This window comes from Salmo salar, chromosome 04 (genome assembly GCF_965601325.2).
Source record: "Salmo salar chromosome 04, fSalSal1, whole genome shotgun sequence".
In the NCBI taxonomy this organism is placed as follows: domain Eukaryota; kingdom Metazoa; phylum Chordata; class Actinopteri; order Salmoniformes; family Salmonidae; genus Salmo; species Salmo salar.
In genome coordinates, this window is record NC_138294.1 from 73,176,240 (window position 1) to 73,202,914 (window position 26,675).

The 26,675-nt window shown below is 43.9% G+C and overlaps 1 protein-coding gene and 1 non-coding gene across 3 annotated transcripts in view; one reads left to right on the forward strand and one right to left on the reverse strand.

Moving 5' to 3' along the window:
- Positions 1-23,457, forward strand: part of LOC100196115 (F-BAR and double SH3 domains protein 2) — a 51,184-nt gene extending 27,727 nt beyond the window's left edge. For both annotated transcript variants that reach the window (XM_014197713.3, XM_045717268.2), the window contains 15 exons: positions 4,631-4,764; positions 5,038-5,092; positions 5,231-5,359; positions 5,590-5,712; positions 6,590-6,685; positions 12,555-12,671; positions 14,461-14,562; positions 15,008-15,160; positions 18,220-18,357; positions 18,942-19,025; positions 19,272-19,476; positions 19,905-20,152; positions 20,447-20,651; positions 21,038-21,108; positions 21,274-23,457. In XM_014197713.3, coding sequence (XP_014053188.1) covers positions 4,631-4,764; positions 5,038-5,092; positions 5,231-5,359; positions 5,590-5,712; positions 6,590-6,685; positions 12,555-12,671; positions 14,461-14,562; positions 15,008-15,160; positions 18,220-18,357; positions 18,942-19,025; positions 19,272-19,476; positions 19,905-20,152; positions 20,447-20,651; positions 21,038-21,108; positions 21,274-21,360 — 1,947 coding nt within the window. In that variant the 3' untranslated portion in view covers positions 21,361-23,457. The remainder of the gene's footprint in view (positions 1-4,630; positions 4,765-5,037; positions 5,093-5,230; positions 5,360-5,589; positions 5,713-6,589; positions 6,686-12,554; positions 12,672-14,460; positions 14,563-15,007; positions 15,161-18,219; positions 18,358-18,941; positions 19,026-19,271; positions 19,477-19,904; positions 20,153-20,446; positions 20,652-21,037; positions 21,109-21,273) is intronic.
- Positions 18,711-18,784, reverse strand: trnav-uac (transfer RNA valine (anticodon UAC)). Its single transcript has one exon. It is a non-coding gene; the product is annotated as a tRNA-Val (tRNA).
- Positions 23,458-26,675: the final 3,218 nt, after the last annotated feature.

Genomic DNA, 26,675 nt, shown 5'->3' on the forward strand with positions numbered 1-26,675 from the left:
AATCCTGGAGGAAACCTTGTTTTAGACTGCTTTCCACCAGACACTGGTAGATTATTTCACCTTTCAGCAGGACAATAAGCTAATACACAAGGCCAAATCTACACGAGTTGCTTACCAAGAAGACGGTTAATGTTCCTGATTGACTGAGTCAAAGTGCATTCGGAAAGTGTTCAGACCCCTTGACTTTTTCCACATTTTGTTATGTTACAGCCTTATTAAAAAAAAATCCCTCATCAATCTACACACAATACCTCGTAATAAAAAATAGAAATATCACATTTACATAAGTATTCAGATCCTTTACTCAGTACTTTGTTGAAGCACCTTTGGCAGCGATTGCAGCCTTGAGTCTTCTTGGGTATGACGTTACAGCCGAGAGCTGCCCAACGAGCCTACCAGACGAGCTAAATAACGTCTATGCTCGCTTTGAGACAAGTAACACTGAACATGCATGAGACCATCAGCTGTTCCGGACGACTGTGTGATCATGCTCTCCGCAGCCGATGTGAGTAAGACCTTTCAATGACCAGGACGTGTACTCTGAGCATGCGCTGATCAACTGGCAAGTGTCTTCACTGACATTTTCAACCACTGTCCGAGTCTGTAATACCAGCATGTTACAAGCAGACCACCATAGTCCCTGTGCCCAAGGTAACCTGCCTAAATGGCTACCGACCCGTAGCACTCATGTCTGTAGCCATGAAGTGCTTTGAAAGGCTGGTCATGGCTCACATCAACACCATTATCCCAGAAACCCTATACCCAGTTCAATTTGCATAGCGCCCTATAGCGTGATCTCATTGCACAGGTTCAGGTAGTATCCTCCCCCATTTTACTCCATTCAGAGACATTTTCACCCTACTGAATACACCCCTGCTTCCCTATCAGCTAGTTGGCCACACTGCTGCCCTACCAAGTTGGTCAGGCTTTGACCAACACATGGTCTCTAGTTACCTCTGTCCAGTCTCCACATTCCACTGGCTACCATCAACAAGCACCCTTTGTTCACCCTGACTAACCTAATAAGAATATTACGTTAGCTCTTAGGACATCTTAGAATGGGTTACCAATAGACAGGCATGCATTTCCAGGCATGTTAACTGTATTGGCAATGCATCTGAATATAGCCAAGTATTAGGAATGTGCATCATTCCCTTTCAAGACGATTGGATACGTGTCTAGATACAGGAACTATACATTTTAGTTTGTAACGATTCAGTGCAATTCGGTTTGATTAGAGAACGAATTGATTTGATGCATTAACATTTGTTGCATAAATACATTAATTTTCCATTCTAAATTAAAATATGCTGCTGATGGAGCTCATGAGCTGGGCCTCTGAGCTGGATCTGTCTGAGATTACTTCTCTGTGTGTAAAAGATACGTGTGTTAGGGATTCATATTTTACAGAGAATCTACCAAGTTTCAGTACTGGCAATAATTCATATTTATCCTGAGAGTCCCAGGAAATACCATAAAAATCAGAAACGCCCATTTTTGAAAGAGTTTAAAACCAAGATATGGTCACAATGCCAGGGTTCTCCCAAAATAGGAGGGGTGTTGCGCCACATTGCCAGCTTGGCTGCTCCACTATGTAAAGATTTTTCAGCAAGTGAAACTGATATTTAGTAATGATAGAGTAACTTTGATGGCCAATGACGTTGTGAAACAGGCAGTTCTTAAATTCCGAGCTTTATCATGTTGTTTAATTAATTCAGCGCATTTCAGCAGTAGGCCTAGACTAACTTTTCACGGAATGTGCTGAGGCAGCGAGTGCAACCCCGAATGTAGCATTGCCTAATCATACCAACTGTAATCAGACAAAAGTCAAATGACCAAAGTTGCTAAGCTTGCTAGCTAACCTCCAACGAATGACAGAATATCTCCTATTTGGCTAAATCGAATTGATGATTTTACAGATGGCAGATCAGCTAATTAATAATGGGGAGATTTAAGACAGGAAATTGTTTAAATAAGGTATCTTAACGGGGACCAGCTCCGAAAAGAAAAAAAAATACATATAAAATGTAAATAATCATAATAAATATATCGTTATAATCAGACTGTTTTTTGATTACGTTCTCTACCGAAGCTGTCATATGAGCAGCGATCTGAGACGGCACAGAGAAGCGGGGGAATGTTATAGCTGTATTTTGACATGCATAGGCGAGACGTGCTTTGATAATGCAACCTATGGATTACAGAATAAAGTTGGTAATTTTCATGCGAGTCAGGATTTTGGGTTTCAGTGGAAAATAGCCTATAGGCTCTAAATAAGGCTATGTGAGTCAATTGATAAATAGTACACTTGATTAAGGCTACATTGTTGCATGGTAAATGTTTCTGATCAGTGATGAGCAAACGAAGCCAGAGATCAATTAACCAAATATACAGACAGATTTAGTGAAACAAAATCACGTTGATTATCAGACAAGTCGCAGGCTTTTTGTCGGAAGTAGGCCAGGCTGAAGAGCAAAATCAACTTGTATAACATGCTATAAAAAATTTCTAATCAGCCAATATATCAGCAAACTAGAATAAAGATGATAATTAGTACGCACCTTAATGTAGCTAACATTTCACTAGCCTAATTACCAAATATCAAACAGAGATTCAGTGAAAACAAAAATCTGACATGAATGGATTAGTCTAGACGAGTCCCCCACTCTTGTCTCAAAGTAGCACGACGGCGCTGTCCCAATCAAAACAATGCTGAAATAATAATCTAGGTGACCACACGTACGACTATTTGTTTTTAATTAATATAACTGTTGGATATTACTTTTTTCATCATTCAATTGATCATAACTAAAGTGCGTTTTCCTCTGCGCGTTTTCTAGGCCCAATGGCCGTCTCCTCACTCCGCTTCTGCCGCATTGTTCTCAAAACCAGTTTAAATCAATATAGTCTACTGTTTTACTGCTGGCTCATTTCATTTCTGTGATGTCAGACCTGGGCTCGGGCTTCAGCTCACCGGGCTTGGGTCGGACCGGGATCAAATTTTCAGTTCTGATGAGAACTCTAAACTGCATTCGTGTCTCATGCGCAGTCCGGCAGTGTCAGTTATGCATGTGCTTTGAATTTAAGGTGACTTTGTGAAGTAAATACGGTATCCTGAAGGCTTCCATGCGACAACCTGTTTTTTTTAAATGTATTTATTTTGCACGTTATCCAATCTGCTGCTGCTCATGTGGTGTATTTTGTGGAATTGCAGCACTGCGACATTGGGGGAAAATGTTGTAATATCCAGGGTCTAGTCATGAAAAATATTTCAGGAAATGTTAAGTGTTCCTGGCAGTGGTGGTTCTAGACCATTTCAACTGGGGGGGCCAAGCTGGGGCCAGTTGTACTGTTAGAGGGGCCAGTTAAATTAGACTTTATTGTCCTCATATCGTTTTCTTCACTGCATTGCAGGCATTAGCAGGCAAAATACCATGTTCACAGGGGCACTGCCCCCCCCCCCCCCCCCCAGAACCGTTCCTGGTATCCGGGTTACCGGTGTTAATCCTGTGTGTGTGGCTTACTTTTATTCTGGTAAAGCACCATTTTCAACGACGCATAGATAACAATAACCTAGGAAATTACAGAGGTTGTCATTCAAATAATAAGGCCTAATATTGCTCAAGATATTTTAGCATTTGAATAATGAAGGTGCTGCATACCTTCCATGAATCTTTACATCCCTACCAAGTATATCTCACAATTAATAACTCTATGCAACCACTTGTTTGTCCAGTGTATTGATCAGCTGACATATATATTCTACATGACCAAAAGTATGTTGGACGCCTGCTCATCGAACATCTCATTCCAAAATCATGGGCATTAATATGGAGTTGGTCCCCCCTTTGCTGCTATAACAGCCTCCACTCTTCTGGGAAGACTTTCCACTAGATGTTGGAACATTGCTGCAGGGATTCGCTTCCATTTAGCCACAAGCATTAGTGAGGTTTTATATATATATATATAAGTTTAATAATGTTGCATCCTATGATGGTGCCACGTTGAAAGTTACTGAGCTCTTCAGTAAGGCCATTCTACTGCCAATGTTTGTCTTGGCTGTGTGCTGGATTTTATACACCTGTCAGCAACGGGTGTGGCTGAAATAGCCGAATCCACTAATTGGAAGGGGTGTCCTTTTTTTTTGTTGTTTTTTTTTACCTTTATTTAACGAGTCAGTTAAGAACAAAATCTTATTTTCAATGACGGCCTAGGAACAGTGGGTTAACTGCCTTGTTCAGGGGCAGAACAGCTCGGGGATTTGATCTTGCAACCTTTCGGTTACAAGTCCAACGCTCTAACCAGTAGGCTACCTGCCGCCCGCGTGTGTGTGTGTGTGTGTGTGTGTGTGTGTGTGTGTGTGTGTGTGTGTGTGTGTGTGTGTGTGTGTGTGTGTGTGTGTGTGTGTGTGTGTGTGTGTGTGTGTGTGTGTGTGTGTGTGTGTGTGTGTGTGTGTGTGTGTGTGTGTGTGTGTGTGTGTGTGTGTGTGTGTGTGTGTGTGTGTGTGTGTGTGTGTGTGTGTGAATTTCACCACATGAGATGTTCTGTACCATATATTGATAATGGTTTGTTTAGTGTATATACACATACTGTACCACATACTGATAACCTCTGGTTGTTGTTTGCTTAGTGTATTGACCAGCTGACGCTGGTGCAGGCAGAGCTGCAGGACTCGGTGAAGGAGCTGGCCAAGACCAGGAAGAAGTACCAGGAGACTGAGACCATGGCCCAGGCTGTCAGAGACAAGGCTGAGCAGGATGCCAAGTATGTACAGTACATGCAGACATACACACTGTATGTCCAATCCCAAATCCCCCCGTACAGCCTTGTGGAGATCTGAGAGGATCAGATGGGTAAGAAATCTGGCTACTGTTCCACCAAACCTATCGGAGGTAAGGGGGAGCTATTACAGTAATGCTACCTATCTGTGTCTGCTCAGATGTACAGGAGTGAAAATGTAAGACTTTTGGTTGGAACCACTGGTCTTGTGTGACTCGGTTCACATACATGATCCTTCTCTCCTTCTGTTCTGTCCAGGTCCAAACTGAGTATGTTCCAGTCCAGGTCCAGTCTGCAGCGGGCCAGTATAAAGGTGTTACATTAATACATTGTATGTATGGCCAATTGGCCATGACCACAAACTCGACTGCATAGGGGCATCAACCTATCAAACTAAAGATGACATGGAATGCCCCCATGAGTGTGTTTATTATTCTTTATTTTTCACCAGCTAAAAGCCAAAAGGAGTGAGTGTAACTCCAAAGCCACCCACGCCAGGAACGACTATCTGCTCACGCTAGCAGCGGCTAATGCTCACCAGCAGCGTTACTACAACACGGACCTGATCGACTGCATCAAGGTGAGGCGTCAGCACACACGTGTATGGGCATTCCAGGTCATCTTTTTGTTTGCAGTCGTGCTGCATATCTCAGACGATTGCTATGACATAGTTTGCATGACTGCAGAAACAGACAACTTGGAACACCACCACTAATGTGCGAGTGAGTGAGATGCTGGCTTATTGCTGCATTATTGGTCAATTACAAGTTAAGTTCTTAACTTATTTCCTTGTTGCCCTGTGCTCCTCAGGTTCTGGATGGGGGCATCTATGAGCAGGTGAAGGACTACCTGGTCTCTCTGAGCCAGATGGAGCTGGAGGCCTACCAGGCTGTCCACGACACCTTCAATGTCGTCCTGGAGAGCTCCAACGCGGTGAGGGCATGGAAACTAGCCCACATATTAGCTTTAATTGAACTAGGCTGCTACCAGATCTGTTTGTGCCGTCTTGCAGACTCCTAATGTCCTAATGAGGAAAATGAGCAGAAATTGGAGTAACAGCGCTGGTTCAGTCAGTGACCTTGCTTGAGACCTGAAAACTCACATTCCCCTGAGCTAATACCTAGGCTTTAGCTCAGATGGCTAACAGTCTTGTGGGGTGTAGAAGACCCGAGTTTGAAACCTAGTCGGTCATATTCACATTAATACTATGGTTTAGGTCCTTATTTTTCCATCAAAGATTTAGAGATGACCATCTACCTATCCCAATACTCTATTGTGTTACTAGCTATTCTGTTACCCCTCAGCTATTGGCCTCTCGTAGTCCAGATATCTTGGTCTTCTTGCTTTTCTGTAACCTGACCTTGGTTTACAGTTCATTTCCTATCAGACCAGCGTGACCGTATATCTCTGGCGAAACAGCGAGCTCCGGGTGCTCTGTTTTTTAACAGTGGTCAAATTTCGACCCGTTGACCCATATGGATATTTTTCACTGTGACACCACACAGCAGCCTGTGTGTGCGTGCATAGTTTGGAACCTCTCTCAGGTCATCTTCCTGTGAACCTTGAGGTGACCGTGAATCCTCCCCCATGACTTTGGGTCATACTGTGGTCAGTGGTCCTTGCATGGCCCTGGCTTAAATAAGATCTGTGTGGTTGCCCGCCAATGACATAATAAACCCTCAAAGGATTGAGTAAAGCCTCTTCTGTCATGATAATGATATTTTATCTATTCAAATCCCTTCATGCCTCTGCCAGATTATTAGATGCCTCTATTGTGCTCTGAGTGTGTGCGTGTCTGTGTTCTCTCCAGGTGACGCAGGACTTCCAGCAGCTGCAGTTTGTACAGCAGAACCCAGTGTTCCACAGCGCCCCAGCCATCCTCTTCCAACCCAGCGACACTGACAAGGTGGGGAGTAGTGCTATGCTAACGCTACTGTTCTCATGGTACGTGGTGGCTAGTGCTACGCTAAACACTAGCTATGCTAAAGCTTCCCGCTCATAGAACCACTGATCATTCCTCACTGCTAGGCTAGCTAACTTGCTTTACCGTACATGCTTCTGTGTCTGTGTAACACAATTGAATAGGAAAGCTCACTTTTCAGCTTGAATTGCCTCCACCCGCGCCATCGAATTGCTAGCTTTTTGGTGGTAAAGCTGGCTAAGGCATTGCGAAACAGAGGGCGACAAGATCAATCTCAGTAGCGAACTTGTGAGGGAGGAAACAATGCTATTAAACGACACTGACGTCTATTACACGTGGTGCATGTGTGTTGGTGAGTGTGTGGAGTGTGTTTGTTGCGCGCAGCTTTGTGTGTATTTATGGTGTGTGTAAGACATGTGGGTAGTGCATGTGTATGGCGTGTGCGTATATGGTGTGCCTGTGTGCCCGAGGCCCCGTGCTTTAGGAACCTGTTCTCAGCTGACTCAGTCTGTCCATCTGCCCGCCAGTGCACTCGTCCACACCCTCCTCCACCCGCACCCCTCCTCCCATCCCATCCGCCCCTCCGCTACACTGGACAAATTGTTAGAAACCTCCAAGGCCCTCGTTGTTGTTTTCCTTGGAAGTCAAACAAGCGGAGGCCTGTTCCTAAAGAAAACATTTAGTGATGCAGTTGCCCCCTCCACCTCCCTGTGCGAGACGACGGAGGGATCCGGAAAAGAACTGCACTGAAAGAGGGGCCGGAGGGGAGTGGGGGGCGTTTTGCAGGCAGGCAGGACCATGGACGGCCTAGGCATCTGTGAAAAGGGGGCATTGTAAGGGGGCCTCGTCAGTGTGCTCACTCCAACCCCCTGCCTTCCTTATCCCTCCTCCACTCTTCTACACCTGGCTGCCTCAGCCTCTAACAGGAACTAGGTGTGTCTCTCCTCTCATTCACTGATTTATGGGCCTTGCGCACGGCCCACATTGTCTCTCTCTCTCTCACACACACACACACACACACACACACACACAGAAAACTCGGCGCTCCACCTGTGGTGCTCTTTTTCCCTCTTCAACCTGTAGTTGGAAAAACCATATTTTTAGCTGAGTGCACATTTCAGTTAATCTGCCATTTGGACTGTGTTCATTCTTGTGTCAAGGGTCAGCTCTGTGCACATGAAGCATGCCAGGGATCATCAGTCATGGGGGTTGACCTATACACCTCCTGGTCCTGTTGTGTGTCCATCATCCCAACCAGCCAGGGCTCTGTTCATTAGTGTGCGATGGAAAACAATTTTGTATCCGGAAACAAGAATGAGTGCTTCTTATTAGAGAAGTCTAGGGTTGTCCCTCCCTGTTTCAGGACGTTTTCTTCCGTTTGGTGGATAATGAGCAAATAGCATTACAGAAGGTTCTGATAGAAATGTACTAGAACATATATATTTATTTTTTTAACTGTTGTTTTTCCAGGTAAGTTGACTGAGAACACATTCTCATTTATAGCAACGACCTAGGGAATAGTTACAGGGGAAAGGAAGGAGGATGAATGAGCCAATTGTAAGCTGGGGATGATTAGGTGGCCATGATGGTATGAAGGACAGCTTGGGAATTTAGCCAGGACACCGGGTTATCACCCCTACTCTTACGGTAAGTGCCATGGGATCTTTAGTGACCACCGAGTCAGGACACCCCGAAAGACGGCACCCTACACAGGGCAGTGTTGCCAATCACTGCCCTGGGGCATTGGGATATTTTTTAGACCAGAGGAGAGAGTGCCTCCTACTGGCCCTCCAACACCACTTCCAGCAGCATCTGGTCTCCCATCCAGGGACTGACCAGGACCAGCCCTGCTTAGCTTCAGAAGCAAGCCAGCAGTGGGATGCAGGGTGGTATGATTTTCTGTCATGTAGACAGAGAATCATACCACCATCCATTTCTATTTTGCAATGTTCAGAACATATCACATGACCTAGAATGACACTTCAGGCCTTGTAGAGGGGTTGTGGAGAGAAATAAGCACAGGATTTTCCCATATTCATCTGACCTCCAGTCCTATTTTATTGGAATCGACTAACCCCCAAACAAATATCCAACGTTTCATGATTTTCTATGTTATCCTGATAACATCCCTGATTTCGAGACATTGCCTCTCATCCCAATGGGGCGTATGGATTGACTGTTTCTCTTGTGAGGTCATCCGTAGTGCAAGTGTTTTTTTCCTTGGTTGTTTTCCTTTCGACACAAACACGTCATTTGTTTGGCTGTCTGAATCCTGCCATTGAGGCAATCGTTTTTTTTATTACTACGCCACCATTTCTCAAATATCATTTAATAATATTTGCCAACATTCACCCTCAAACGGATATCGGTTCCAATATCTTACCGTAAATCTTTAGGTGTATATGGCTGTTTTATATGTACCAAAGTACACTGAACAAAAATATAAACGCAACATGGAACAATTTCAAAGATTTTACTGAGTTACAGTTCATATAAGGAAATCAGTCAATTGAAATAATTGAATTAGGCCCTAATCTATGGATTTCACATGACTGGGAATACAGATAGGCATCTGTTGGTCACAGATACCTTAAAAATAAGGTAGGGTTGTGGATCAGAACCAGTCAGTATTTGGTGTGACCACCATTTGCCTCATGTAGCCCAACCCAAATCATTCGCAGAAAGTTGATTGTGGCCTGTGGAATGTTGTCCTACTCCTCTCCAATGGCTGTGCAGAGTTGCTGGATATTGGCGGGAATTGGAACATGATATCATACACGTCAAACCAGAGCATCCCAGTGATGCTCAATGTTGAGTATGCAGACCATGGAAGAACTGGGACATTTTCAGTTTCCAGGAATTGTGTACAGATCCTTGCAATATGGGGCCGTGGTGCATTATCATGCTGAAACATGAGGTGATGGTGGCGGATGAATGGCACGACAATGGGTCTCAGGATCTCGTAACGGTATCTCGGCATTCGAATTGCCATCAATAAAAGGCAATTGTGTTTGTTGTCCGTAGCTTATGCCTGCCCATGTTTTGCTGCCTTATCTTGTCCTAGGTCTCTCTTGTTGTGTCTCTCTTGTTGTGATGTGTGTTTCGTCCTATATTTATATTGTATTTATTTTTTTATTTTTATCCCAGGCCCCCGTCCCCGCAGGAGGCCTTTTGCCTTTTGGCCATCATTGTAAATAAGAATTTATTCTTAACTGACTTGCCTAGTTAAACAAAGGTTAGATAAATAAATAAAAATAGCATAACCCCACCGTCACCATGGGGCGCTCTGTTCATAACGTTGAGATCAGAAAACCTCTTACCCACACGACGACATACGGTGCATTCGGAAAGTTTTCAGGCCCCTTGACTTTTTCCACATTTTGTTACGTGAAAGCCTTATTATAATTTTTTTTTTTTTTTTTTTAATGGTTTCCTGATCAAGCTACACACAATACCCCATCATGACATTTACATTTTTTTTACTGAAATATCACTTAAGTATTCAGACCCTTTTCTCAGTACTTTGTTGAAGCACCTTTGGCAGCGATTACAGCCTTGAGTCTTTGGTATGACGCTACAAGCTAGGCACACCTGTATTTGGGGAGTTTTTCCCATGTGGGCACCAAGGAGGAGTTCAGAGACCTGGCCGTGTGGTGCCAGGACAGCAACCTCTCCCTCAACGTGATCAAGATAAAGGAGATGATTGTTGACTACAGGAAAGGAGGACCAAGCACGCCCCCATTCTCATCGACAGGGCTGTAGTGGAGCAGGTTGGGAGCTTCAAGTTCCTTGGTGTCCACATCAACAACAAACTAACATGGTCCAAGCACACCAAGACAGTTGTGAAGAGGGCACGACAAAACCTATTCCCTCTCAGGAGACTGAAAAGATTTGGCATGGGTCCTCAGATCCTCAAAGTTCTACAGCTGCACCATCGAGAGCATCCTGACGGGTTGCATCACTGCCTGGTATGGCAACTGCTCGGCCTCCGACCACAAGGCACTACAGAGGGTAGTGTGTACGGCCCAGTACATCACTGGGACCAAGTTTCCTGCCATCCAGGACCTATATAACAGGCGGTGTCAGAAGAAGGTCCTACAAATTGTCAAAGACACCAGCCACCCTAGTCATAGACTGTTCTCTCTGCTACCGCACGGCAAGCGGTAGTGGAGCGCCAAGTCTAGGTCCAAGAGGCTTCTAAACAGATTCTACCCCCAAGCCATAAGACTCCTGAACATCTAATCAAATGGCTACCCAGGCTATTTGCATTGCCGCCCCCCCCCCCTTTTACACTGCTGCTGCTACTCTGTTTATTATCTATGCATACAGTAGTCACTAACTCTACCTACATGTACATCTTACCTCAGTTACCTCGACTAATTGGTGCCCCGCACATTGACTCTGTACCGGTACCCCCTGTATATTGCCTCGCTATTGTTATTGTACTGCTGCTCTTTAATTATTTGTTACTTTTATTTTCATTAACACGTATTTTTCTTAACTGCATTGTTGGTTAAGGGCTTGTAAGTATGCATTTCACTGTAAGGACTACACCTGTTGTATTCGGCGCATGTGACAAATACAATATGATTTGATTTGTGTGCCTTTCCAAATCATGTCCAATCAATTGAATTTACCACAGGTGGATTCCAAGTTGTTGAAAAATCTCAAGGATGATCAATGGAAACAGGATGCACCTGAGCTCAATTTCGAGTCTCACAGCAAAGGGTCTGAATACTTATGTAAATAAGGTATTGCTGTTTTTCATTTGTAATAAATTTGCAAAAATTTCAAAAAACCTGTTTTTGCTTTGTCATTATGGGGTATTGTGTGTAGATTGATGAGCAAAAAATATTTCATCCATTTTACAATAAGGCTGTAACACAACAAACTGTGGAAAAAGTCAAGGGGTCTGAATACTTTCCGAATGTGTTGTACACGCTGTCTGCCATCTGCCCGGTACAGTTAAAACTGGGATTCATTTGTGAAAATCACAGTTCTCCAGCATGCCAGTAGCCATTGAAGGTGAGCATTTGCCTACTGAAGTCGGTCGCGACGAGAAACTGCAGTCAAGTCAAGACCCTTGTGATGATGACGAGCATGCAGATGCGCTTCCCTGAGATGGTTTCTGGCAGTTTGTGCAAACCCTCAGTTTCATCAGCTGACTGGGTGGCTGGTCTCAGACGATCCTGCAGGTGAAGAAGCCGGATGTGGAGGTCCTGGGCTGGTTTGGTTACAAGTGGTCTGCGGTTGTGAGGCCAGTTGGACGTACTGCCAAATACTCTAAAATGACGTTGGAGGCAGTTTATGGTTGAGAAATTAACTTTCAATTCTCTGACAACAGCTCTGGTGGACATTCCTGCAGTCAGCATGCCAATTGCACGCTCCCTCAAAGTTGAGACATCTGTGGCATTGTGTTGTGTGACAAAACTGCACATTTTAGTGGCCTTTTATTGTCCCCAGCACAAGGTGCACCTGTGTAATGATCATGCTGTTTAAGCAGCTTCTTGATGTGCCACACTTATCAGGTGGATGGATCTTGACAAAAGAGATGCTCACAAACAGGGATGTAAACAAATTTGTGCCTAACATATTAGAGTAATAAGGTTTTTGTGCATATAGAATATTTCTGCTATGTTTTATTTCAGCTCATGAAATATGGGACCAACACTTTAGATGTTGCGTTTTATATTTTGTTCAATATATTTTTGACCTATTGACACACACACACACACACACACACACACACACACACACACACACACACACACACACACACAGAGATTATGTTTAGCTGAATATTATCAGACCATTAAACTCTCTCTCTACTCCATCCATCATCCCTGGTCACTAGGTGGGGCAGCTGCATAAGCAGAGTGGCACAGCGGAGGAGCACAATCTGGATAAGGAGGCACGGAAGTGGGCAACCCGAGTGGCACGAGAACACAAGAGCATCATCCACAGCCAGCGGGTGAGAGAGGAAGGGATAGATGAAGGACGAGAAAGGGGATAGTCTATATTCAAGCAGATATATGCATCTGTCCCTGATTTTTAATTTTTTTTTTTAAATGTAAGATACGACTGCATCGGTCCGCGACTGCCAACCGTTCCAAATGTGGCATGCATCGGTCAGAAAATCCATTAAAACGTTAGGAATCGCCGATTTCATTTTTTTTTGCTTATACTAAATATTATACTTATATTAAAATTACTCACTTTGTGACAACTAATTTTTCCTCTCCTTCAGTGTCGAACAAAGCATGTAACTGTGTTGACAGTTATTGATCTCTACAAGGTATTTTGCATGCCGATCAACACTGGGGAATATCAGTAGCCTAGTCAAACTGCGCACAGCTTGCCCAGCTTCGCACGACCAGGAACAGGCCGCGCAATATTAGTCTTTATTAGTAGAGTGGCCATGTAATTTGCTAGGTTATTGTTCTATCTATTAAAAATGTGCTTTACCAAAATAAAAGTAAGCTACAAGGGAGACGCAACTCATCTGGCTATAAGCTACATGCTGAACAGTGCTTACAATATATTTTATTTACATTTGTTCAGGTTCACCATCAGCTGTAGTTTTGGTAGTTTTGCTTTAAAGATTCTGTGTATATTGTACTTTTTTGATATACAGGGTCTGTGGTGGGAAAAAGTACCCAATTGTTATACTTGAGTATAAGTAAAGATGCCTTAATAAAACATTTAAGTGAGTAAGTAAAAGTGAGTCACCCAGTAAAATACTACTTGACTAAAAGTATTTGGTTTTAAATATATTTAAGTATCAAAAGTTAATGTAATTGCTAAAATATATTTAAGTATCAAAAGTTGGTGTAAATCATTTCAAATTCCTTATATTAAGCAAACCAGATGGCAAATTGTTTTTATTTTATTTGTATTTACAGACAGCCAGGGGCACACTCCGACACTCAGACATCATTTACAAATGAAAGGATGTGTTTATGTGAGTCCGCCAGATCAGAGGCAGTTGGGATGAACAGGGATGTTCTCTTGATAAATTCGTGAATTGGACAATTTTCCTTTCTTGCTAAGCATTAAAAATGTAGTGAGTACTTTTGGGTGTCAGAGGAAATGTATGAAGTAAAAAGTACATTATTTTCTTTAGGAATGTAGTGGAGTAAAAGTAAAGTTTGCCACAAATATAAATGGTAAAGTTAAGTACAGATACAAAAAAAAAATAAGTAGTACTTTAAAGTATTTTTACTTAAGTTTATAATTTCATAACAAAGACAGCAATCACTTTGCGAGGCACACTGCATGGCCAAAGTGGGAGGAGAAAAGAAGCTCACTTAAAATTCCAAATGGTCAAAACCATTTCGATTTTGAGATGGAGGCGAAATCCAAAGTTGTGCTATATATTCATAACTAATTTGTAAACAATAAATATGTTACCAACTCTAACACTTAATCTGCGAAAATGACAAGTTAGAGGGCGATGGAGATTTTCAGAACCTAAGTGGGGGGACAAAAACATTAGGGGGGGCTACATTGCCCCTCTAATCTGATAGTGGGGTGGTAGATTCCTAGTCTCACTTATGGCTCAGGTCAGGTGCCTACATTGTACATACATCATTTACACACACACACGAACACTCACAAATTCAGTTCAGAGAGGCCCAACTCATGAGCTCCATCAACAGCCCCCATAGGGTGCTGGTCAAAAGAAGTGTACTGTATAGGGTGCCATTTCAGACAGTCATTGAGATTGGTTTGTTTACTACATGTTATCTGTGACCTTTTAGGCCCTGGAGGACTATAGGACACAGCAGGGGCCGTCGGAGCAGAACTGCAGTGAGCTGGAGCTCAAAATGGAGGCGGCCAGGGAGAACCTGCGGAGAGCTGAGGTAAACTTGTGTGTGTGTGGCGATGGTGAGTAGGACTCATGATAATGTAACCCTGCCTGTGACTTAAAATCTGGCCAACAGGGAATGTTTAAGATGTTGGTGTCCCGAGCCAGAGACCGGAGTTCAGATCCCACCAGTTACATACTTGTGTGTGTGATCCCTTACTGGGGTTGGTATATCATTGGGCCAGTAGGTTGTGTCACCTCAGCCTCTCTTGCCTCTGATTCCCCCTGCTGGTTGATGAGGCAGACTACATCCAACATACAGTAGTTTTGATAGAGATTCTTATGAAAGCCTATTATGACATGATGGCTGACTGGTCATGACTAGAGTTGCAAAATCTCAGCTTTTCCAGAAATCCCAGTGGGAAGATTGCTGGAATTAGGAGGGAATAAACAAGAAATTCGTAATATGACAAAACATATGATGATGTCACTAACTCCAGACGGTGAAGCTGAAGGCGGAGGCTCGCCTGGCCCTGCTGAGAGAGGCAAGCATCACTGTGGAGACGTGGCTGAAGAGCGCCATGAACCAGGTGATGGAGGAGCTGGAGAACGAGCGGTGGGCTAACCTGAACACCCATGACCCTTCACTCTCCGTGAGTCACAAAACACACTTTGAAAGATGAGACAAAAATTGCTTTTTTTCTCACATCTTTGTGCATACACCCAAACCCATCAACGACTTCCATTTTGTCCCCTGTACCTGCCTACAGAAATTTCCCGGGCTCATGTAAATCACATGATAAGGAAGCTAGGGTGTTTCTTTAAAGTACTGTTTCTCAACTTTAAAGGAAAAGTTCACCCATTTTGAATGTTATATTGTTTTTGTGCATCTCTGAGTGATCTATTGATTCCCTGGGTCATTTTATGTTCATGTGTATCTGAGTTTTTGGCGTTCAGGGAGGCAGAAATCTGGGCGGTATGACGTGGCACTGTGGTAAAGTCGCTCTCACTACACTGGAAGTTAATAGGAATACGACATTTACATCGCGAAAACGTCTATCGTACATGTCAGATTTCAATATTGGCCGATGTCATAACTCCGGGAGGATGTCTTCTCTCGAATGAGCCATTGATCAACATGTTTGAGATATTCCTACCTCGAAATGTGTCATTTAACGGAGGGTCTAGAACATTTTTCCTATTTGTCTGCTTCATTTGTCCAGGGTGCACTGCATGGTGCCGTTGCCAGAGATGTTATAGAAAGGAGATAGGAATCCAATGAATGAAGGAATGTGTAACGCCCCACCCAGCAGACTGTGGACCAATCGCGTTCACGTTGCTAAACTAATCATAACACAATCCCTTCTCAAAGTCTGTGTGTGTATGTCGAGAAACGTGGCTATTTTTCTCAAGTACGTAATGTCACGATTCCAAAGCTATACGATATTACAGATAGGCAAGTTAATTATCTCACATCTCGGAAAATATTTTTTTATGTTGTACTTGTTGACAAAATTTGTGCTAATGTTGTATTTTTGAGCTAGCGCCCAGTAGACTCCCATTCACTCCTTTGAGAGTGCTCCTTGTCGCAGAATCGCCAAGAATGCACCGCGCTGCCCATCAATGTAACATGGGCAACGTTTCCAATCTCCTCAAATGTAAACTCAGCAAAAAAAGAAACGTCCTCTCACTGTCAGCTGTATTTATTTTCAGCTGAGACATAAACTGAACAAGTTCCACAGACATGTGACTAACAGAAATTGAATAATGTGTCCCTGAACAAAGGGGGGCAAAATCAAGACAGTCCGTATCTGATGAGGCCACCAGCTGCATTAAGTACTGCAGTGCATCTCCTCCTCATGGACTGCACCAGATTTGCCAGTTCTTGCTGTGAGATGTTACCCGACTCTTCCACCAAGGCACCTGCAAGTTCCCGGACATTTCTGGGGGGAATGGCCCTAGCCCTCACCCTCCGATCCAACAGGTCTCAGACGTGCTCAATGGGATTGAGATCCGGGCTCTTTGCTGGCCATAGCAGAACACTGACATTCCTCTCTTGCAGGAAATCATGCACAGAACGAGCAGTATGGCTGGTGGCATTGTGATGCTGGAGGGTCATGTCAGGATGAGCCTGCAGGAAGGGTACCACATGAGGGAGGAGGACTTCTTCCCTGTAACGCACAGTGTTGAGATTGCCTGCAATGACAACAAGCTCAGTCCGATGCGATTCCGCTCCAGAGTACAGGCCTCGGTGTAACGCTCATTCCTTCGATGATAAACGCGAATCTGACCATCACCCCTGGTGAGACAAAACCGCGACTCGTCAGTGAAGAGCACTTTTTGCCAGTCCTGTCTGGTCCAGCGACGGTGGGTTTGTGCCCATAGGCGACGTTGTTGCCAGTGATGTCTGGTGAGGACCTGCCTTACAACAGGCCTACAAGCCCTCAGTCCAGCCTCTCTCAGCCTATTGCGGACAGTCTGAGCACTCATGGACGGATTGTGCGTTCCTGGTGTAATTCGGGCAGTTGTTGTTGCCATCCTGTATCTGTCCCACAGGTGTGATGTTCGGATGTACCGATCCTGTGCAGATGTTGCTACACGTGGTCTGCCACTGCGAGGACGATCAGCTGTCCGTCCTGTCTCCCTGTAGCGCTCTCTTAGGTGTCTCACAGTACGGACATTTCAATTTATTGCCTTGGCCACATCTGCAGTTCTCATGCCTCCTTGCAGCATGCCTAAGGCACATTCATGCAAATGAGCAGGGACCCTGGGCATCTTTCTTTTGGTGTTTTTCAGAGTCAGTAGAAAGGCCTCTTTAGTGTCCTAAGTTTTCATAACTGTGACCTTAATTGCCTACCGTCTGTAAGCTGTTAGTGTCTTAACGACCATTCCACAGGTGCATGTTCATTAATTGTTTATGGTTCATTGAACAAGCATGAGAAACAGTGTTTAAACCCTTAACTTTGCAGATCTTCATTGTAATTTGGATTTTTACGAATTATCTTTGAAAGACAGGGTTCTGAAAAAGGGACGTTTTTTGTTGTTGTTGCTGAGTTTATATCTGCTGTTGTGAACGTTAGACTCCACCTTGTGAGGCTCATCAATCTGCATGTTGAACATGATGAGCTTGTAGACTCCTAAATTGATAGCGGTTAAATCGCCTAAAACTGCACTGACTAGCTACTTTACATGCTGATATTTCTTTGTTATTATTGTGTTTTAGCTTTGTTTGCTAGCTACGTAGCTAGCCAGCAAGCCCATAGAGAGAGCATTGCATTGTGGATTTTGTAGTCAATTTGAGCTGCAACGATTTTCCATGTTGCTACCAACCTTATTATATGGGCAAAATGAAACATTTGTTCCCAAAAATATTATTCTCACATAATGTTATTTAACAATGTAAATTAAAAAGAATTAGTGATTTTGGGTGGATTTTTCCTTTTAAGGTGCTAGTTTATCCTGTGCTGTGTTTGTGTGTTTGAGATTGACTAGCCTTGTGAAACCAGACTGACTGCTGACTGCATGTGAGCTTGAGATCAGGCTGGCTTAACAAGGCTACTGATTCTGCAGTTAGATTGTGCAGAATTACTCATTTACAAATCACCTTGCATCCCAAATAATGTGTCACTATGTGATCAAAAGTATCGATACTGTGGCTTGCCTTGCTCAAAGTGATCCCATCCAACCTGGTGTGTGGTGTGTGTGTGTTTAGGGTACAGCTGACCTGGAGAGAGAGGAGGAGGATGAGGAGCTGGAGGATAGTGGAGAGGTGTTGGACGACAGCAGCTCTATCCCCTCCTGTACTCTCAGGAACTACCCCCTCACCTGCAAAGTGCTGTACTCATACAAGGTATACACGCACACAGAGTGCTCTACTCATACAATGTATACACGCACACAGAGTGCTCTACTCATACAATGTATACACGCACACAGAGTGCTCTACTCATACAAGGTACACACGCACACAGAGTGCTGTACTCATACAAGGTACACACGCACACAGAGTGCTGTACTCATACAAGGTATACACGCACACAGAGTGCTCTACAACAGTAGTCCTATTCTCACCTTTGAGCTGGCAATCAACCCAGCGCCTTGGATACGATGCAATATTTTTTTACATTTACATTTTAGTCATTTAGCAGACGCTCTTATCCAGAGCGACTTACAGTAGTGAATGCATACATTTCATCCTGTACTGGTCCCCCGTGGGAATCGAACCCACAACCCTGGCGTTGTAAACGCCATGCTCTACCAACTGAGCCACACGGGACAACAATATGCTACCATATAAGTCCTTTGAGCACTGCAGCATGCATTATAATATAAAAATTCAGACTTCACAAATACAGCTCCAACATACAAAAAATGCACAGAATTGACTGGGGCAGTCTAGCAGTAATGAAACAGGAGATCTCCTTCCTCTCCCAGGCGTCTCAGCCAGACGAGCTGACCATCGAGGAACAGGAAGTGCTGGAGGTTATTGATGATGGGGACATGGAGGACTGGGTCAAGGTACAGAGTGCTTTCCAAAAGTTGCAATACTTCACTGTTTGCGCTTTAAACTCGAATAAAGCAAGTTGTACTCTAAAGTCATCATATGCCTACACACCAGGGGTCATGTTCAATAGGGATATTTTTTTTTAATGGAGTGAAATGGGGAGGTTTTAGTTCTGTTATCCATTGCAGAACATTTTGCTGCTGTGTGCCCTACTATCACTGAATGGTAACCCTATGTGTGTGTTCCAACATTGTCTCTAGGCCAGGAACCAGACGGGCCAGGTGGGTTACGTCCCGGAGAAGTACCTGCAGCTGCCCTCGTCCAACAGCCTACTGAGCATGCTCCAGGCTCTGGCTGCCCTGGACGCCCGATCCCACTCCTCCAGCAACTCCACCGAGCCCGAGCTGCTCGAGTCAGAGCTGCCCACGCCGGGCACGCCCAGCGTCAACGGCGACTCCAGCAGTGGTGAGAGACACAGTGAATTTGGGTGAAACAATCAGAACAGCATGACTTGACATTCTCACAGGAGTGAATCCTGAACTTGACTTAAATCAGATTTTCACTTAGTCATGCATTGATGTCAATGGGAGATCAAATCAAATTTTATTTGTCACATACACATGGTAATGTGAGTGCAGTGTATTGAGAGGAAATTGGATTTAAGTATTAGTTAGGATTCGCACCACACAGAATTAACAAGTATACATATGTAAGGCAATGCCATTGAGATCATTCAGATGTTGGGACCATTTTTTATTTTCCCTTTCTTTCCATTTTGATCTCTTCCTCCGTGCTCTTACTCTTCCCCCTCCCCCTGTCTCTCCCTCCCTCTCCCCCTTCATGTTTTCACCCTGGCTCTCTCCCACTCTCCCTCCCCCTTCTCTCTGCCTCAGTGTGCTTTGCCAAGGCCCTGTACGACTATGCGGGCCAGACAGACGAGGAGCTCTCATTCCCTGAGGGCGCCATTATCCGCGTGCTGAGCCGTGAAACCCACGAGGACGATGGCTTCTGGGAGGGCGAGTTTAACGGCGCCATTGGCGTCTTCCCAGCCGTGCTGGTGGAGGACCTGCTGGCGGAGGGCGGCGCCAGTGCAGACAGCGAGAATGGCGACAGCCTTGGAGAGGCCAGCAGCAGCACGCCGGTACACACACACGCAGCCACCCTTGGCGCTGTTTACACACGTGAATGGACACTTTAAACCGGTTTAAACTTTATCCTGTAAAACATAATTTCCATGGAGATTTTCTGTTGAGAATGATTTTTTTAAATCCAGGACCAGGCTTTATCTTGGTGCGGAAAACCGGCCATTAGATGCACACTCTACAATCATGAAATGCATGCTAAAGTTCTCGATCACGACACACATCCTCATCCAAATGATAGTAATCAGTATATTACTGTTTTATTTAAATCTGTGGTGAATGTTGTCTTTCAGGTGTCACCCTCTCCTCTTTCTGAGCGCTCCCCACGGAGCCCCTTTCAGCTGGGCCCGTTCCACAGCAGCCCCCTCCAGACCCCCACTCTGCCCTCGCCCAAGTCCAGCCCCTCCAGTGCCAGCGCCTCCCCCATACCTCGCCCACCATCCTACATCAACGGTCACCATAGGCCACCGCCTGCACCACTCAAAAGCCCCTTACAGAGTAAGAACCACTCCTCAAAGGCTGAATATTTATTATTTGGCATTCAAAATGTTATCGCATTGAACATAATTCATTGCCTGGTCCCAAATCTGTTTTGTGCTGAATTATAGTCTGTGGCATGACAACAAACGTAGGAGTTGGCAAAACCAGATCTGGGACCAGGCTACGTTATTTATCATATTAAATGCATGCAAAATAGACCATGTATAAAAGTAGAGACATAGACAAGTAATAAACAACAGCATGGATTTAAAAAAATCCTCATTCTGAGATACATATCTGGGTTGTGTTTATTAGAGCACAATGTCACGGTCCTGTAGTGGTTTCTAGTGGTTTCTAAGCCAAGACGTGATGCTGATGATTCTGTCTGCCCTCCTCACCCTCAGGTCCTTCCCAGAGCTCCACCCAGCCCCCCAGGTACTCAGCAGATCGTGGTGCTGGAGGCACCATTCGACCTGTAAGTTAACACATAAACACACACACACTTCTGTCAACTAATGAAAACCATCATAAATACTGTATGGATACTGACCCTTGTCCTGTTTGATAAGACACACTTGTTGTATTTTGTTGAGGCTCCACTTGGAGCTCAAAGGAATAACTAGTTATATGTTGTGGACAGGTCCGCGCTGCTCCACCACCCCCCAAGCCGCAGCAGCCTCGCGGCCAGGTGAAGAGAAGGGAGGAGGTGGAGATCACTCTGGTGTAATGGCGCCGCCCTGGTGGTGGTGGCTGCTGCCCACAACCACACCAGGTCAGAACGGACCTGGTGGATCCAGGTGCCCCGACTGACTGACCCCCCCCCCCTCTTCCAGGGAGGGACAACAGGCTCTATAGCCCCTAAACCAGCCTATCCAGCTAAGGGGTATCCCCACTCCCCACTGGAGAGACTCCATGAGATGAGGCCTGAGATTTGGCTCGTCTCTGTCCACACAGTCGAAAGCCAGTAGGGCTGAAATGGTGTTTGGTGCGGAGATCCAAAACAATTGTGCCTTTCTGACACGGTTTCCAACCCCACATCCCTCTTTCTATCCTCTCTCGTTCTTTATTATTTTTCTGTTACCCATCGTTTTCCTTGGTCTATCTCATTTTCTCCCTCCTTTATTTGTGCTGTATCTCTCACAATGTTTTCTCTCTCTCTCTACCTCCCCCTATTTCTCTCTTTCTCTATCTCACTCACCTTCATAACTGGGCATTGAGCTATGGGGGGTATTTTCAAGCAAAATATCACCATTTGATTACTATGCATCAAAGTTATGCTAATTTCGTGGGAGGATTGTACATCTGTCACAAAGTTTTAAACAGCTAAAGTCCAAGCCAAATCTGTTTGGTTTTTGGTGGGTTGTGTTTTTGTTGTCAACACATTTCATGGAATTTCACAACACGGCAGAGGCTGGTACCTTTCCTGTACCTGAAATACCAACGTCTTCAAAAAAAGTGTTCTTAACGTTTCATAAACAAGGGAAAAGTGGCAATTTTGGAGGGATGTAACTGATATAGATAGAAATTGCCCCATTGAGAGCAAAATCTGGGTCACACTATGTGAAACCAGAACAGAACTGCCCCTGAAACTGTTGATTAATCCTACTCTATAACAAATGTCAAATTTCTTTGTACAATTTCTTTGTATTAAAAGGTGGGACATTTCAAAACAGCCTGGGGCTATCTGTAGTGTATCTATGAGTAAATGTAGACTATCTTTGTGCTGTTTTCTGTTGAAAAAACAAAGATCTAGCTATGTTGTCATCAATACTAATCCAGGCTTAAACTAGCCAATAATAATGGTCGCTGGTGAGAATAGTTCTTCAGTCAGGAATGCAGATGGGTCATCGTTCAGGACGGACTGCATCGCAAGGTGATTCGCTGTCGTGGGGATCGTCATTGGTACTGTGATGTGACCCTGGGTCGGACTTGCCTTCAAGTTCAGGGAGGAGAATCACCTTAGTTCCTAGCTACCTACAGTAAATGTGAACTGACTAAAATACTGAAGCACTTTTTTGTAATTCTTTTGTTAATGCCCTTTTCAGTATTATTGGTTGGTCTCTTGTGAATGCAGCATTGTTTCTCCTTTAATTGTTTTTGCTCCAACTATATTGATATGAGTATTGTTCTACTTGGTTTTTTAAAAGGCATTTGACTTATTTAGTCTTAAATAGCCATTGTAGTGTCTTGTGTTGGAGGTATGCTTTTTCATATAATGTATGTAATATTAGTTTACAGAGAGCTTGGGAGACATCTGTGCAGCAACTTTATGAGGATAAAAACATATGGAAACTTATTGATAAATGTTAGTTGTTGATCAGAGAAATGGGTATCTGTCAGCCATGTTTACTGTGTTTTCTTTGATCTTAAGATCTGAATGTCAAACTTATTTTTAAAGTTTACATTTACTCTGTTTTATTGAACAATTACATGTTGTGAAATACACACTTTTCCACAATTGTAAAGTTTATTTAGTTAATTCTGTTTCTGATTTATTTTCAGATACAGTAGAAACAAGTGACCCGCTACGAGCGTTTCCCAAACTCAGTCCTGGGGACCCCAAGGTGTGCACGTTTTTTTTTTTTTTCTCCTTAGCACTACACAACTGGTTCAAATAATCATAGCTTGATGATGAGCCCATTGTTTGAATAAGCTGTGTAGTGCTAGTGCAAAAAACAAAACGTGCACCCCTTGGGGTTCTCAGGACTGAGTTTAGAGAACGCTACGCTACTCTGATGAAGTCTACAGCAACAGTAGAGAAACAAAATTATTTCATTGAATATATAAAAAATAAAATGGTGTGAATAAAATTAGCTGAAATCTGTTATTTGTTCTGTTCAACATTTCACAAAGGATTTAAGCTAGGGCAGTTGGCCTACAGGAAGCATTTTTTATTTATTTTTTTATTTCACCTTTATTTAACCAGGTAGGCCAGTTGAGAACAAGTTCTCATTTACAACTGCGACCTGGCCAAGATAAGGCAAAGCAGTGCGACACAAACAACACAGAGTTAAACATGGAGTAAACAAATGTACAGTTAATAACACAATAGAAAAGTCTATATACAGTGTGTGCAAATGTAGTAAGATTAGGGAGGTAAGGCAATAAATAGGCCATAGTGGTGAAATAATTTACATTTTGCAGTTAAACACTGGAGTGATAGATGTGCAGAAGATAAATGCGCAAGTAGAGATACTGGGGTGCAAAAAATAAAAAAAACATGGGGATGAGGTAGTTGGGTGAGCTATTTACAGATGGGCTATGTACAGGTGCAATGATCTATAAGCTGCTCTGACCGCTGATGCTTAAAGTTAGTGAGGGAGATATGAGTCTCCAGCTAAAGTGATTTTTGCAATTCGTTCCAGTCATTAGCAGCAGAGAACTGGAAGGAAAGGCGGCCAAAGTAGGAGTTGGCTTTGGGGGTGACCAGTGAGATATACCTGCTGGAGCGTGTGCTACGTGTGGGTGCTGCTATGGTGACCAGTGAGCTGAGATAAGTTGGTGCTTTACCTACCTGTAGATGACCTGGAGCCAGTGAGTTTGGCGATGAGTATGAAGCGAGGGCCAGCCAGCGAGCGCATACAGGTCGCAGTGGTGGGTAGTATATGGGGCTTTGGTGACAAAATGGATGGCACTGTGATAGACTGCATCCAATTTGCTGAGTAGAGTGTTGGAGGCATGACATTGCTGAAGTCAAGGATCGGTAAGATACCCTCGTAAAACTGATTATGTTTGACAGCATGAGTGAAGGAGGCTTGGTTGCGAAATAGGAAGCTGATTCTAGATTTAATTTTGGATTGGAGAAGCTTAATGTGAGTCGAGTGTTTACAGTCTAACCAGACACCTAGGTATTTGTAGTTGTCCACATATTCTAAGTCAGAACCGTCCAGAGTAGTGATGCTAGACGGGCGGGCAGGTGCGGGCTGCGATCGGTTGAAGAGCATGCATTTAATTTTACTTGCATTTAAGAGCAGTTGGAGGCCACGGCAGGAGAGTTGTATGGCATTGAAGCTAATCTGGAGGTTTGTTAAGTGTCCAAAGAAGGGCCAGAAGTATACAGAATGGTGTCGTCTGAGAGGTGGATCAGAGAATCACCAGCAGCAAGAGCGACATCATTGATATTTACAGAGAAAAGAGTCGGCCATAGAATTGAACCCTGTGGCACCCCCATAGAGACTGCCAGAGGTCCGGACAACAGGCCCTACGATTTGACACACTGAACTCTATCTGAGAAGTAGTTGGTGAACCAGGTGAGGCAGTCATTTGAGAAACCAAGGCTGAGTCTGCCGATAAGAATGCAGTGATGGACAGAGTCGAAAGCCTTGGCCAGGTCGATGAATACGGCTGCACAGTATTATCTTTTATCGATAGCGGTTATGATATCGTTTAGAACCTTGAGCGTGGCTGAGGTGCACCCATGACCAGTTCGGAAACCAGATTGCATAGTGGAGAAGGTATGGTGGGATTCGAAATGGTTGGTGATCTCTTTTGTTAACTTGGCTTTCGAAGACCTTGGAAAGGCAGGGTAGGATAGATATACAGTTGAAGTCGGAAGTTTACATACACCTTAGCCAAATATATTTAAACTCAGTTTTTCACAATTCCTGACATTTAATCCTAGTATACATTCCTTGTCTTAGGTCAGTTAGGATCACCACTTTATTTTAACAATGTAAAATGTCAGAATAATAGTACAGAGAATGATTTATTTAATATTTTATTTCTTTCATCACATTCTCAGTGGGTGAGAAGTTTACATACACTCAATTAGTATTTGGTAGCATTGCCATTAAATTGTTTAACTTGGGTCAAACGTTTCGGGTAGCCTTCCACAAGCTTCCCACAATAAGTTGGGTGAATTTTGGCCCATTCCTCCTGACAGAGCTGGTGTAACTGGATCAGGTTTGTAGGCCTCCTTGCTTGCACATGCTTTTTCAGTTCTGCCCACAAATTTTCTATAGAATTGAGGTCAGGGCTTTGTGATGGCCACTCCAATACCTTGACTTTGTTGTCCTTAAGCCATTTTGCAACAACTTTGGAAGTGTGCTTGGGGTCATTGTCCATTTGGAAGACCTATTTGCGACCAAGCGTTAACTTCCTGACTGATGTCTTGATGTTGCTTCAATATATCCACATAATTGTCCTTCCTCATGATGCTATCTATTTTGTGAAGTGCACCAGTCCCTCCTGCAGCAAACCACCCCCACAAAATGATGCTGCCACCCCCATGCTTCACGGTTGGGATGGTGTTCTTCGGCTTGCAATCATCCCCCTTTTTCCTCCAAAGATAACGGTCATTATGGCCAAACAGTTCTAATTTTGTTTCATCAGACCAGAGGACATTTCTCCAAAAAGTATGATCTTTGTCCCCATGTGCAGTTGCAAACCGTAGTCTGGCTCTTTTATGGCGGTTTTGGAGCAGTGGCTTCTACCTTGCTGAGCGGCCTTTCAGGTTATGTCGATGTAGGACTCGTTTTACTGTGGACATTGGTACTTTTGTACCTGCTTCCTCCAGCATCCTCACAAGGTCTTTGCTGATATTCTAGGATTGATTTGCACTTTTCGCACCAAAGTATGTTCATCTCTAGGAGACAGAACTCGTCTTCTTCCAGAGCGGTATGACGGCTGCGTGGTCCCATGGAGTTTATACTTGCGTGCTATTGTTTGTACAGATGAACGTGGTATCTTCAGGCATTTGGAAATTGCTCCCAAGGATGAAACAGACTTGTGGAGGTCAACAATTTTTATTCTGAGGTCTAAGCTGACTTCTTTTAATTTTCCCTTGATGTCAAGCAAAGAGGCACTGAGTTTAAAGGTAGGCTTTGAAATGCATCCACAGATACACCTCCAATTGACAAATTATCTCAATTAGCCTATCAGAAGCTTCTAAAGCCATGACATCATTTTCTGTAATTTTCCAAGCTGTTTAAAGGCACAGTCAACTTAGTGTATTTAACCTTCTGACCCACTGGAATTGTGATACAGTGAAGTATAAGTAAAGTAACCTGTCTGTTAACAATTGTTGGAAAAATTACGTGTCAT